Source organism: Bombus flavifrons, chromosome 2 (assembly GCF_040668555.2).
Source record: "Bombus flavifrons isolate JBK064 chromosome 2, iyBomFlav1_principal, whole genome shotgun sequence".
Lineage (NCBI taxonomy): Eukaryota > Metazoa > Arthropoda > Insecta > Hymenoptera > Apidae > Bombus > Bombus flavifrons.
In genome coordinates this window covers 20,097,628-20,112,069 of record NC_138443.1, presented here as the reverse complement: position 1 = coordinate 20,112,069, position 14,442 = coordinate 20,097,628, and the positions used below count along the sequence as shown (strand labels likewise).

General features: G+C 44.8%; 1 protein-coding gene across 1 annotated transcript in view; it reads left to right on the top strand.

The window, feature by feature from the left end:
• Nucleotides 1-14,442, top strand: part of LOC138189742 (dynein axonemal heavy chain 1-like) — a 55,347-nt gene that overhangs the window by 39,846 nt on the left and 1,059 nt on the right. Inside the window, exons 36-59 of the mRNA XM_069131877.1 lie at nt 269-431; nt 781-950; nt 1,493-1,701; nt 2,495-2,597; nt 2,718-2,846; nt 3,125-3,245; nt 5,429-5,559; nt 5,678-5,783; nt 6,054-6,208; nt 6,576-6,761; nt 7,271-7,661; nt 7,864-8,135; nt 8,230-8,540; nt 8,647-8,872; nt 9,029-9,224; nt 9,396-9,589; nt 10,087-10,241; nt 10,875-11,241; nt 12,183-12,362; nt 12,513-12,764; nt 12,848-13,000; nt 13,202-13,470; nt 13,788-14,014; nt 14,117-14,298. Of these exons, the coding sequence (XP_068987978.1) occupies nt 269-431; nt 781-950; nt 1,493-1,701; nt 2,495-2,597; nt 2,718-2,846; nt 3,125-3,245; nt 5,429-5,559; nt 5,678-5,783; nt 6,054-6,208; nt 6,576-6,761; nt 7,271-7,661; nt 7,864-8,135; nt 8,230-8,540; nt 8,647-8,872; nt 9,029-9,224; nt 9,396-9,589; nt 10,087-10,241; nt 10,875-11,241; nt 12,183-12,362; nt 12,513-12,764; nt 12,848-13,000; nt 13,202-13,470; nt 13,788-14,014; nt 14,117-14,298 (4,848 nt within the window). The remainder of the gene's footprint in view (nt 1-268; nt 432-780; nt 951-1,492; nt 1,702-2,494; nt 2,598-2,717; nt 2,847-3,124; nt 3,246-5,428; nt 5,560-5,677; nt 5,784-6,053; nt 6,209-6,575; nt 6,762-7,270; nt 7,662-7,863; nt 8,136-8,229; nt 8,541-8,646; nt 8,873-9,028; nt 9,225-9,395; nt 9,590-10,086; nt 10,242-10,874; nt 11,242-12,182; nt 12,363-12,512; nt 12,765-12,847; nt 13,001-13,201; nt 13,471-13,787; nt 14,015-14,116; nt 14,299-14,442) is intronic.

Genomic DNA, 14,442 nt, shown 5'->3' with positions numbered 1-14,442 from the left:
CGTTTATTCGTATTAGAGCGATAACGCGAATCATCGACGGCGAAGGTTGACGCGTCCGTCGCAACCAACCGATCCGTTCGTTCGTAATAGACGCGGTCGTTTCTTCTTCTCGTTCGAATACGATAGCAAAATAGACGACGAATCTATTTGCGGCTCTATGCACTGTAACGCACAAACGTGTACCTGTTTTCTTAATCGTTCGCGTCCATATACTAATTACTGGATGATTGTAACGCGTTACGTGTTACATCGGTAAAATTGCTCGTAGATGGAACGCGTATTGGAGGAGTTCTTGGAAGATTACAATGCTTCGACAACGACACCCATGAAACTGGTACTGTTCCAAGACGCTATGGATCATATCTGCAGGATCAATCGAATCCTACGACAGCCTCGAGGAAACGCTCTACTTTTGGGAATGGGAGGATCGGGTGACGTAGAGAAAATGTTTCGCACGATCGTTCGCGAAGTTTGCTAGCGTTGCTCGTCAAATTTTTCTATATTTTTATTTCTTCCGTTTCTTTGCGCCAACCAACGCGCGCACGTCGCGTTAGAAATCGTGGTAACGACAGCTGTCGAAGAGGAAACTCTTAGAACGATCGATAAAATATCGAGAAACTCGGTTGGCTCGAAAAAGCTTTTTACACGTAATCCAGCTTTTCACCAGAGTTCTTAGGCTGTTTGTTCGATAGCTTAATTTTGGTAAATCCTCGGTCGACGAGGAACGCTTCTTTGTATTATCGCCATCTTTCTGAACGTAACATCGTTATCCTTGTTTAGGACGACAGAGCTTAACGAGACTAGCCTCGAACATGCAAGATTACGCTTGTTTTCAAATAGAGCTGAGCAGCGCTTACACGTCGAGCGATTGGCGCGACGATATTAAAAATTCAATGATGAAGGCCGGTGTACAGAACCAATGTATCGTCTTTTTATTTTCTGACACACAGGTAGATTACGATATCTCGTTATCGATCGTTACCCGTATCTACAAAGTATCTGTTTTATTCGATCTATCGCTACGAGTATAATTATCGAATATAATTGAAACTCATACGGTACGACGTAATACGCGAATCCTTCGTATTATCGATGCGATCGAACTCGAAGAGCAAAATTTTGAGGTACATTCGAAGAATCATAATAATTTCCAGTGTATACAGACGATATCGCGATAGTCGTCGCTTCGTTCTTTCTATTTTCTATTTGTCCATTTCCTATTTGTTATCCGTTCGAATCGACGGGCTTCCCTCGCGATCGATCGTTATCCGTTCGATAAATGATACGCGTGTTTGAAGAGAAGGTAAAAGCTCGGCAACGTATTATTAATGGTAATCGTTTGCTTCTTGCTGTTTCGACCGTGTGAAAGTAGCGGTTGGCAGGCGAAATTTTTCTTCGAGTTTAGTTTTTAAGACGTTGGGTTAAGACGGTGTCGACAGCGATTCGATAAGGATAAAGAAAGGAGAAAAGATTCGTTCGCTGTGTCGTTCAGATAAAAGACGATTCGATGCTAGAGGATTTGAACAGCGTGCTAAACAACGGTGACGTACCAAATATCTACAAGGCGGATGAAATGGAAAAGATCTTTCATTCGATGCGTGGCCACGTGCAGGAAGCTGGCCTACAGATCAATAGAAGCAACCTGTTTTCCGTCTACGTGAAGACAGTGCGTAACAACCTACACGTTGTCGTTACCATGAGGTATAGTTTTCCTCTTCTTTCTTCTTCTTTCTAACGAAACTGATCGTTTCGACGAATTTGATGAAAATCGAACGTATCGTAGTATGCGCGTACACGCGTAAGAGATCGATCGGCGGAAAATCGGAAATTCATTTTACACGAAAGCGATCGATCTTCCATAGATTCTATAGAATTTTCTGTGATTTTAGTTTGCAAATAAAATACGTGGCTGTCGCTGTTGGTCGTTGGATTACCGCTTCGCTCTACCGTACTCGTGTATACGTAGAGAGAAAGAGGACGGACGAGAGACGGCAAATAAAACGAGTTCGATATTCGGAGCTAGAATTTCACGTTTCCGCGTTTATACGCAACTTTCGCTGATTTATCGTGGCCTTAAGATCGAACGCGTAAATCAAGCCAGAGAAAGGACGATTCGTAACGCGAAACGAAACGCTTGGTCCATCGATCGTTTCCTCGAAATTGACAAACGATCTCATCCGTGGTGACGTACATCTTCCTCTCACCTTTTTCTCTCGTTCGTCGCTGTCACGAGGGTTCCTCTTAAATCGCGTTTACGCAGCTATTTCCCTGACACCGTTTTACCAATTCCGTCGGAATATTTTTATTCTTCCGTTCCTGTCCCTGGATCGTGTAAACTTCCACTTTCGCTTTATTTCGGTTTCCAAAGACTCGCTTAGAATCCTGTGTGCGTCGTACGGTAAATTCGTTTGCGAATTTCTTTTCCCACTGACTTTAGTATGTTGCCATTCGTCGATCGAAGAATACAAATTTCAATGGCCTTTTGAACTTTCAGCCCGATCGGTGAGACGTTTCGCGCGCGTATCAGACAGTTTCCAGCTTTGGTGAACTGCTGCACGATCGATTGGTTTTGCCCGTGGCCGGAAGCCGCGCTTCAGGTTCGTATCGTAATCGTAACACACAATTCGTTGCGACCATTATTTCCGACGACCAGACTTTTCAGTCTTTTTTCTTTCGCTTCGGTCAACGATTTATACCTGTTCGCGTTCGTCTTTCAGAGTGTCGCCATGCGATTCCTCTCCGAGATACAAGACGAGTCTATTACCGAAGACGCGTTGAAGTCGATCGTAAGAATGTGCCAGTATATGCATTCGAGCGTGATCGATGCGAGCGATCTCTATCTGAAGGTAAGTCGGAATGGGAAAGATGAAACAGAGGGGAAAACTAGAAAATTCTTCGTCGTTATTACTTGCTCGAGATTATACTCCGCGACGATATTCAAAGTTTCGACGTTAATTTACGCGACGCGGAAATACGAGTTTAACGCACGGCCAAATCGAAAGTTATTTAGATTATTATTAAGATTATTAATCGTTGACGGAATAACGTAGCGAAGAGCCTACGAACCGTGCTTCGTTCGCTCGTATTATCCGACAATTGAAAAGAAAAATGTCGTATCGAGCAGGAACTGAACCGGTATAATTACGTTACGCCCACGTCGTATCTGGAACTATTATCCGGCTACGGTGATCTCCTCGCTAAGAAGAAAACGGAGATACAAACGGCGGCGGATCGTCTCGCTACTGGTTCGTATCAAAAATTTACAACCTTTTTTCCCATTTCCAACTCGTCTCTTGGAATCTCTTTTTCTTCCTTCCTTTCTTTCTTTCTTTCTTTCTTTGCTCTTTTCAAGAACGATCATGTTTACTCTTACTATTTGCTAAAAGGTCAATGGACATTTTAGTAGACCGAGGCTGACGAATCGTATCGAGTTATCGATATAAAAATATCAACGTTACATCCTCTACTATAGGTGGTAATATAGGTAGGCGTAGGTATATGTACGATCGAAAGCCACTTAACTTTGCCGATCACCTTGTACCTTTTGTAGAGGATTATTCACGCGAGAACCGCTAAAACTACCTTCCTTACACGATAATACGGTGATCGATTTGCTGCGAAAAAAGCGAACGCGACACCGAATTTTCAAGAATCTTCCACTTTAAGTTACCTACTTGGAATCGCTTTTCACGTTACCTGGTACGAACAGACGTTGGCAGAATTTCTAATACGCAGAAGGGTATTCCAAGTGCGGATCGCTTTCTCGATGCGACGCCGCTGCTTACTCGTTTAAATCAAACGCCCAAGCCGTTTGTCTTTTGAACTTTAAACGAACACTCCTCCTCCGCTGCAAATTACATCGAACGATACGAAAGAAGACGTTTTCTCTTTTACAATTTCTCGGTCGAAATTGTAGCTACGACAACGTTAACCATCCGAGATGCGGGATTTTCCGAATGCGTCGCGTTTCTACGTTCTTCTCTTAATTCGCGAAAAGGCCGGTTAAAGTTTTAAACGTACGACTCTCGATTGAAAATTACGATCTCGAACCCCTGATGCAGCGCGTTTACCTGGATCATGGAAGCACGTTCGAAGAAGCCGTTTAGCGAGCTGCGATGAACCAACGGTATTACGAAAATATCTTTGCCCTTAATTATTAACAGGAAAATAAGAACGGAAGGAACGACAAACGTCCAAGTAGGATGAAAGCGTAGCTTCCGCAAAGGGTCAAAGGTAAATGACCCGTGGCTGTAATTTTGGAGGTGATGAATTAAACGAAACCCGTCTGACGAAAGCTCGTTATACGTGGCAACTTGGAGTTATCGATTTCTACCACGGCCGAGCCATAAATATCGGTCGCGAAACCAACGAAACAAGCCTTAAAAGTCATCCGTCAAGAGTAAACCATTTTCGCCGAACGATCGGCTTCGATCAATCGTTTTTCTAATTTTTAACGTTTCATTTCCAAATATTTTCATACAACGATCGAATCTTAAAATAAGACTTTTCGTTATCGTCGCAACTTTAAACCTATCCGTTTACGTTCTACTCCTTGTATTCTCTATTATTTCTGTTTCATCGTTATATCGCGGAAATAGACATTTTACGATTTTTCTCTATTTTAACGAAACTGACATAGCTTTCTCTCTCTCTCTCTCTCTCTCTCTCTCAAAGTTATACTTTAAAGTTTACTTTTTCAAAAGTTTACCATTTTTCAAAGAAAATTTGCCACTACGGCGATTCTCTCGTAGATCGATCACTTTGATGGAACTTTTACGACAAAGTAAGATTTTATTCGACGACGAGATATTCGTTTTCAGTGTCGCGACTTATTTCGTAAATCATCGTCGTTTACAGCAAACGATGAAATTACATCGCCAAGCTCGCTTCGTCGAATACAGGTGGACGAACAGGTTGGCGATAAACGTTATTTAGTTCGAGCTGTCGCGAACGAAGCAACGTGGGTAAAATGAAATTGATCGCTTAATCGAATAATTGGTCGCTGCCTCGCCAATTACAGCCGAACCAATGCGATTAACGAACGACAGTTTTATTTACATGTTCCACGTGGTTTTCCGTTCGACGCGTCCACGTTTCTTCTTTTTCTCCGTCGAGTTCGGTGTTGCGCTGATGGCGATCCAATTGTCTTCCGAACGAATTTCTGACCGAATCGTTGGCCAATTTGATCGGTATTTCTATCTGTGCGCAATACGATCAATCGGTCTTGCGTCGAAATTACACGATACGTTGGTCGTGACGTAAAAACGATGGGAGAATGAAATTTTTAAAAGACGATGATTCGAGTTGACGTTGAAAATGCGATCGATATACATTGCCGCGCCGACCATGCTACGTCAACGTTCGTAATCGTTTCTTCGCGAGCGGAGATATCTCGTTACGAGTAGAGCTGGCTAATCGTTTTGCACAGGTCTGGAGAAACTGGCGAGCGCAGAAACGGAAGTAAAAGATATGCAGCGATTACTCGCGGAGATGAAACCAAAGTTGGAAGAAGCGGCGAGAGCGACGGCTAGAATGATCGAGAAGATCACGGTCGACACCGTTAGTATCGGAGTTTGGAATTTTGTTTGAAAAATTTGAGAATCGATTCGGTAACGAATAAACGATAGGAACGTTGTTCTTTGGATACGCGAGTGAAAGATTCGATCATCCGTTGTAGATGGAGGCGGAGAAGACGCGAGCGCGGGCGAAACAGCAAGAGGCGATAGCGGCAAAGATGAAGGTGGAGAATCAGGCGATCAGAGACGAAGCGGAAGCTGATTTGAGTGAGTCGTTCGATCGTGCGAGCGGAAGACGCGACGACATCGACGATGCTTCTCGTAACGCGCGTGATTCGCTTTTTCCAAAAAAGGTTTTTTCGACGACTGTTGCGTGCGCGTGCACGAGTAGGGGTAGAATCGACGAAAGCACGTTCCGCAACCGCGTGCAACGTACCGAACGATGGCATAACGTCGGGCGTGTTTGTTCGTTAACGCGACGCTCGAGCCTGGACCATGCGGACCGATTCGATCGATACTCGCCGATGTTTGCCACAGGTGAAGCACGGCCGATGTTGATCGCTGCCGAAAAGAGCTTGAAGGCCCTGAACAGAAACGACATCACCGAGGTGAAGGCGATGAAAAGGCCTCCGGTCGGCGTGCTTCTCGTCATCGAAGCCATCTGTATTATAAACAACGTGAAACCGATCAAGGTTCGTAGGTGTTTGCGAAAGCGTGCGCGTTCCGCTCGTTTGAATATCGCGACGCGAACTCCACGATATACCTGAAATATCACGAAGGAGATAAACGTTATTGCAGTAGATCGAACATCGTGGAGCGCGATCGATCAAATTCGGCAAATTTGGCACGCCACGAGCTACGATAGATACGTCTAGAAGCGGAAGAAAATTAAAACGGGATTCCTGGCTCTCTTACGTTTGCCGCATTCTCGATTTTTCTCAAATTTACCGACACTGTCTGCCTCCGACTACGATGGTCGGAAATTCCTTGCGATTTTCGGCGATTCGGCGATTTTCGGAATATTCAAAAAATAGTTTGTGGCGTTTGTTCGAACGTTAGGTGCCGGTGGGTGGAAAATTCGGAGCAGAAGCGAAACTGGATTACTGGACACCTGGCAGCTTGATGCTCTCGGATCCGGGCCACTTTCTATACACCATGGAGAACTACGATAAAGAAAGTCTGACCGAAGAGATAATAAATAAGCTAAAGCCCTACATCGAAAATCCCGATTTTCAACCATCCAAGGTATAATTTAAACAAGTACAAGGTGCTGGTGGTTCACGCGCGTTTCGTTCGTTTGTACGCGTCGTAGTTACTTGAAATTAACTCTAGCGTTCTAGCGACGAACGCGAATGTTTCCGGGTTACGCGCGTAGGTATACGTACGTAATTTCAGCGTATGGAAACTCTGTGTGAAATAGAAAATAGAAAATAGGAAATTTTCGAGATTCGATACGATCGTCGATTTGCGCGTTCATTAGAATCGGTTGGCTTCGACGTTTCCTCTCGTAAAGAAACTACCGACTGAAATCCAAGCCGCTGAATTCGAGTCTCTTTGCCGCGTGAAGGCTAAATTCTGAACGTCATAGCCGCGTTACACGACGCCTATAATTTGAAATTGTTCGGTTCGCGAGAAGACAGTTTTCTCGCGTGTTTCAGACTCGGAGACGAAGCAAGTAGCAATTTATACAGCGATACGGTGTAAAGCGAGAAAATCTGCTATACAGCGAGCAAAGCGAGATCGCGCTGTTTCAGATCCAATACGTGTCAAAGGCGTGTCACTCGCTGTGCCTGTGGGTGCACGCAATGTACAACTACTATTTCGTAAATCTGAAAGTAATACCAAAGATGGAAGCATTGGCGAAAGCCGAGGTGGCTCTCGCGGAGACCGAGAAGACGCTGAATATGGCGATACAGAGACTGAGGGAGGTGGAGGAAGGCGTGGAGCAACTACGAAAGCTTCTGCGAGAAGAAGAGGAGAGGAAAGCGGAACTGGAGCGGGAAAAGCAGCTTTGCGAGGATAGGATGGGAAGAGCTGTCAGGTTGATCGACGGTCTGGCCGGGGAACAGATACGTTGGACCACCACGGTGCTCGAACTAAATACGTCGTTGAAAAACGCCGTCGGCGATATCCTCCTAGCTTCCGGTATGAACGTTTCTTTCTCTTCTTTCTCTTTTCTTTTTTCTCTTCTCTTTTTTTTTTTTTTTTTCTTCTTTCTTTTGTACGTTCGCTCGCAAGCCGAGAGAAGGTTTGCCCATTTTCTGGCAAACGAGAAATTCGTATCGTTTGTCGATCGACGTTGGACCGTTGACGAGGTTCGCTTCGACGTTCTTCATCGTAATTACAGGAGCGATAGCCTATTTGACGCCTTTTACGGACGCGTATCGACAGACGCTGTTATCGTCGTGGAAAAAGGTTCTCGGCGAAGGGGTTCCGCACACGCCGGGCAGCGACCCCGTATCCACTTTGGGCGATCAAGTGGAGATAAGAAGGTGGCAAATCGAGGGATTGCCCAGAGATACGCTATCCGTGGAAAACGCCGTGCTGGCGATGCACTCGAATCGTTGGCCGCTGTTTATCGACCCCCAAGCGCAAGCGAATAAATGGATACGTTCGATGGTGAGCAACGAGCGAGCGATATCGTATTTATCGTATCGTCGTATCGAACGTAGTAGACGATAAATTAAAGAAAGCACACTTTACGGGCAAGTAGTACAAAGGCAACGGCATATCGGTGGCAAGAATGAAGGACAAAGAGCTGCTTCGCGTGGTCGAGTCCTGCGTGCGATTCGGAAGAGCCTGCCTGGTGGAGAACGTCGGCCAAGAGCTGGAGGCAGGATTAGACCCGATTCTCTTGAGATCGTTGTTCGAGCATGGCGGTCAATGGTGCGTCAAAGTTGGCGAGAACATCGTTCCCTACAATCCGGATTTCCGGCTCTTCCTCACCACCAGACTCTCGAGCCCGCGTTACACGCCCGAAGTATGCGTGAAAATACTGCTGGTCAACTTTGCGCTCACCGCCACGTAAGCCGCAGCGAATCTTTCGCCAACATCGCGTTCCTTTCTAGCGAAACGTATTCGATACTCGAACGTCGGCGAGATTAAAATGGAAACATATCGACCGTAACAGAGGTCTGGAGGATCAGATGCTGTCGTTGGTTGCCATCCAAGAACGACCGGACCTCGAGCAAGCGAGAAACGTTCTGATCGAGTCGAACGCCGAAATGAGAAAAGAGCTACAGCAGATAGAAGACAGGATCCTGTATCGATTGTCGGTGTCCGAGGGTTCCGCCGTCGACGACATGGATCTTATTCTCACGTTGGAGGCGTCCAAAGTTAAAAGCGAGCAGATCAAGGTTCGCCTCGACCTTAAACTCCCAGCTCCCTGCCTCCCTCCCACCCGTCCTTCTTACCACACTGCTAGAAAACCAGGTGGCAGGAAAACCAGGAAGCAGGTGGAGAGGAGGGAGAGATCGGTAAACGATAAACGGTAATAAGAGTAACGGGCGTAGGTAAAGATGAAAGAGGCGGAGATCACCCAGGTAGACATCGACACGACCAGATCGCTGTATATACCAGTCGCGGTTCGCGCCCGTATCCTCTTCTTTTGTCTCTCCGATCTGCAGTTCATCGACACGATGTATCAGTACTCGCTCGAATGGTTCGTCGACATCTTCAACAATAGCATACTGGCGACGGAAAAGAGCGGTTAGTGAACAATTTCGATAAATACGATGATCGATGATCGACGAATAAATGCACGGCCACTGGCCGATATTCGAAGTTTGTTCGAAAAACGCTGATAGAAAGTGTGAGCGGACGCTTCGGCTTCCACGCTTCTAGATTCCACAGACGCTATCTAACGATGGTAATTTTCAGCTGATATCCAAGTACGAGTGGCAAATATCAACGGGAAATTCATGTTGTCGCTGTTCTCGAACGTGTGCCGCAGTCTGTTTGAAAAACACAAGCTTCATTTCGCGTTCCTCGTTTGCGCTAGGATTCGTATGAACGACGATTCGATCGACGCGATCGAATGGAGGCATCTTTTGTCGGCAGCCGAACCGATGCAAGTAAGAAACGCGATTCTTTCGTCGCTCGAATCGCCCTGTTTCAAATTTATCCTCGTTTACGAACATAAAATTATTACTTGGCTCGATTCAATTTTATTTCATGCGCGATCGTCCCTTCCTTTTTCTTTCGATCCGATAACCATATCGAACGTAAACGTTTTATCCGTGGCAGTGAGAAAGCTGAAACCCGTATACGCGTACGTATTCGACTAGCTTCTGAAAAACCTGTGTGGTTCGTAAACGTACGAAAGGATGCGTAACACGTGGCGAAAAACTACTTGACACGCTAGCTAATTTTCTTGCTTCTTGTTCTCTAATTTTCGGATTCGGTATCGTCGTTCGATCCGAATATCCGTGTGTCGCGAATGCCGGGTAAAATGAAAATTTTAGAATGGAAAACAACTACCGTAACTACTCGCCGACTGTCGCTGGCAACCACGTATGCGAAATAAATTCGACACATTCTATTTTATACTAGAAAATTTGTTATCTCGTAGGAAAGTGAAAACCCGGCGCCAGAATGGATTACACCGCGTTGCTGGAAGGAGATTCAGGCGCTCGAGAATCTGCCAAGCTTTCGGAGATTCGTCGAATTCTTCAAACAGTCGGTGACTCGATTCAAAACGGTGTTCGACGCTCAGGAGGCGCATCTGTGAGTAACTCTCCCCCCCCCCGTCTCTCTATTTAGCGAAATAGTTTTCAGATTTAGTAGTTTATCGCGAGATAGGAACGAACGCGTAAAACTGCTAAATCCAATACGGAAATAAAAACGGAAATCCAATACGCCGTTTGCCAAACATTTCACGTATTTCGGTTTACGATCGAAGGAAATATCGGAGAATTTTGTCGATCCTGTTACTATCCTGTTACTATTTTCGATCCTATCGATTAATAGCCATTTTAAAAGAAAATTGCTAGAGTAAACGTTCGACAGTTTCGAATAATATCTTACTGAATCGAAGATAATTTCAAAGAGAGAAGACGTAGGATTATGCGAGTTATGGCGGTAATCGCGTGAGTTACGAGAGAAAAGCAAATGCAGGGGAAAAGAAAGAAAGGAGGAAATCCATCGTCCGACCGACGATGACCAACGACTGAAACGAACGACGATCGATCTTCGCTCGACACAGACGAATATCGCGTGTACGAAAATACGCGTGTACATTTTATAGAACGTGAATTTGCTGTACTGCGGATTTCCTAGGATTTTTGCGCGTTTCTAAATCCTGAGACGTCGAAGCAATTTTCCGAGACAAGTAATCGCTTTGATCGATTTCCCGTGCAGAGCCGAATATCCAGAACCATGGCGATCCAAGTTGGACGACTTTCAGAAGATGTTGCTGCTCAAGTGTCTTCGACCCGACAAAGTGACCAACGCGATGCAACTGTACTTGGCCAAATATTTAGGCCACGAATTTGTCGAGCCTCGAACTACCGAACTGTCTGCCATTTACCAGGAATCTTCGCCAACTACGCCCATTGTCTTCGTTTTGTCCACCGGCACAGATCCCGCTGCCGAACTGTACAAATTCGCGGACAAGTTAAAGATGAGCACGAAATTGCACGCTATCTCGCTCGGACAGGGACAAGGTCCCAGAGCCGAAGCGATGTTAAAGTTATCGGCGGAGCAAGGTTACTGGTGCTTCTTTCAGGTATGACTTTATTTTCTTTTTCTTTTTCTTTTTCCTTTTCTTTTTTTTTCCTTTTCTTTTTTACGTCAGCGAAAAATGTCTCGTTTTAATTTTTTACGCGTAATTCGCGTATAACGTTGTTTCGGTTAAAGCGATATAATAATAATACATTTCAAGCAGTATTATCGCAATTTACGTTCGTTTAACAGAGTTTATCTACGTGTGTCGTGTTACGTAAATCGATGAAACGAATGTTCGAAATAATGGTATCGCGTAATTCGTATGACAGAAACGCGTAATACGAGATAAATATTGGGCGGAGAACAACTATGATCGAGCGTTCGTTGAAGTATTAGATCACGGTGAAAGTTGAAATTTTTAAATTTCGAAAAGTTAGACCGAGAAATATCGCGATTGTCGATCGAACGGATATATCGCTGTTTAAAGAAACAGGACGACACCCTTGGACAACGATAACAGACAGGGGTAGAGAGAAGAGGATGATAGCCTGTTTATCTTCGGGATATACCTACACATACGCGAAAAGGAGGAGGAAGCAAATCTATGGTTGCTCGATAACGAGATAAAGATGCAGAGAGACGCGTTTCGATTAACGCGACGAAAGACGAAGAGTTGCCTGTCTCTTATTTGTTCGTCTCGTTGAATTACCGCCGAATATTTTTCGGCGGAGATATTTTTCGAGCGAGAGGCGCGGGATATTCGTTAAATAGTCGTAATCTTAGTTTCTCCCACAAATTTACCATCGAGAATTAGTCGGATAGATGGTAAACGAAAGATAACGTTCGCTCGATCGCTACAGAGAAGAGGAGAAAGGATAACGAAGTGTACGTAACGGGCGAAAGAGATTAAATCTTCTTCTCTTTTCCACGCGCGATTAGATCAACGAAATTAACGACACGATGAAAGAAATATTCGAAAGATCGAGGATACTGTTTTCGCAGAATTGTCATTTAGCCCCAAGTTGGATGCCGGAGTTGGATTCGCTGGTCGAGCGTCTATCACGGGCGAAAAACCATCGTGATTTTCGCTTATGGCTGACCTCCGCACCTTCGCCAGACTTTCCCGTCAGCATTCTTCAGAACAGCAGTAAAATGACGGTCGAACCACCCCGGGGAATAAAGGTAAACAAAATGGTAACATTTTATTAAATTCTTCTTCTTCTTCTTCTTCTTCGAAGAATATGTTGTTCGATCCTTCGCTTAAAATTCTACCAAACTGGTGGAAAGTATTCTTGAGAGGACGGAAGAGAAAGAGGCGTTGTTCGCTTTCAGGCAAACATGTTTCGCGTGTACTTGACGCAAGTGACGGAGATGCAAACGTTTATCGACTCTGCTCATGCGAGAGTTCGCCACTTCAAATGGTTGGTATTTTCCTTGTGTCTGTTTCACTCGGTACTACTGGAACGAAGAAAGTTCGGTTCCTTAGGATTCAATATACCGTACGAGTTCACCGACGGTGATTTAAGGATATGCATATCGCAGTTGCACATGTTTCTCTTGGAATACGATACCGTTCCGTTTAAGGTAAAAAGCTTAATCGTATTATAACGTATTAATACGCATAGTTGCACGGCTTGATCTCTGATGGTTTCGCGTGGTTCAAACAGGTGTTGATATACACGGCCGGTCACATAAATTATGGCGGCCGAATTACGGACGACTGGGATCGTCGATGCGTGCTAACCATTCTGCGAGATTTTTACAGGCAAGAGATTCTATCGTCGTCGTACCAATTCGACGAAGAAGGGCGTTACGTTCAAGTGTGTATAACGATACGACAACGGTCGTAGCGTGATTTTACGACGCGAAGAAACTAAAAATTATCCGCCCGATATCGATAGCCTCGAGAAAGCTTAACAAAATTAAAATCGTTAGAAACGTTAATATTTTTCGAAATATTACGAGATAAATCATTTCTACGACGAATCAGCGATCAAGGAAATATTTTTCACGCGTTCCAGCTACCAGACACGGCCACGTTCCACGATTACATCGAGTACGTAAAAACCTTCCCCCTCAACGACGATCCATCGATGTTCGGAATGCATCCAAACGCGGATATTAGCTTCGCGCAAGCGGAAACGTACGCCTGTCTGAACACGTTACTCGCGCTTCAGCCACGACAAGTCGGAATCGCGGCTGCCAGTGTCGAAGAGGTGACCAATCGATTAGCCCAAGATATGCTGTCGACGATACCACGAACCTTCGATTTGGCCGCTATGCAGCGAAAGTATTTCGTCGAAATATTACACGGATATTCTTTTACGCGCATAAATGGATACAGCGTCTCTGCTTCTCTGCTTCTCTGCTTCTCTGTCTCTATGCGGCAAACCACCACGAATCGCCATTTGCGTCACCTTCTTCGTCCTTTTATTTTCTTTCTTTCTTACGGCCCATTTTCTACGCTCGCGATCGTTATTCCGCCTTGCGAGCCTAAAGACTCGGATAACCGAGATTCCCCCTACGTTTCAAACACGTACACGTGCATCGTCTTTCGTTTGTTCGTTTTATGCCAAAGGAATACACGATAACGGAGATATATCTCAGGTATCCGGTATTATACGAAGAGTCCTTTAACACTGTACTGCTTCAAGAAGCTATACGCTACAACGGTTTGCTGGATGTGGTAAAAACAACGCTGGTGGATCTGTTGAAAGCTTTGAAAGGATTGGTCGTCATGTCCGAATACTTGGAAATTGTGTCCAACAGCCTGTACACCAACAGAATTCCACAAGTTTGGCAAGATAAGGGTTATCCTTCGTTAAAACCTCTCGGTAACGCTTTCACTGTCGCTCATCGAGATTTCACCATTCGATTTGTTGTCCGAGCAGACTTTCCAGTTTTCCTCGAAATAATCGAGTTCAACGGAAACGCAGGTGCTTGGTTCCTGGATTTGAAAGAACGAATCCAATTTTTAAGATCTTGGGAAAACAGAGGGATACCAGCGGCCTTTTGGATTTCCGGTTTCTACTTTCCGCAAGCATTTTTAACCGGCACTTTGCAGAATTTCGCGCGCAAATACGTCGTATCCATCGACGCGATTGATTTCAGTTTCCAGGTAGCGAATTGATCCAACCATCAATTTCATTTTTATTTATTCTTGTTAACATCGCCGATGTGAAATGCGAATTTAACGCAAACTACGCTATACTATGGAGAAAGATTCGTAAGAATGGACAAACGTCGAATTACTTTTAACGTT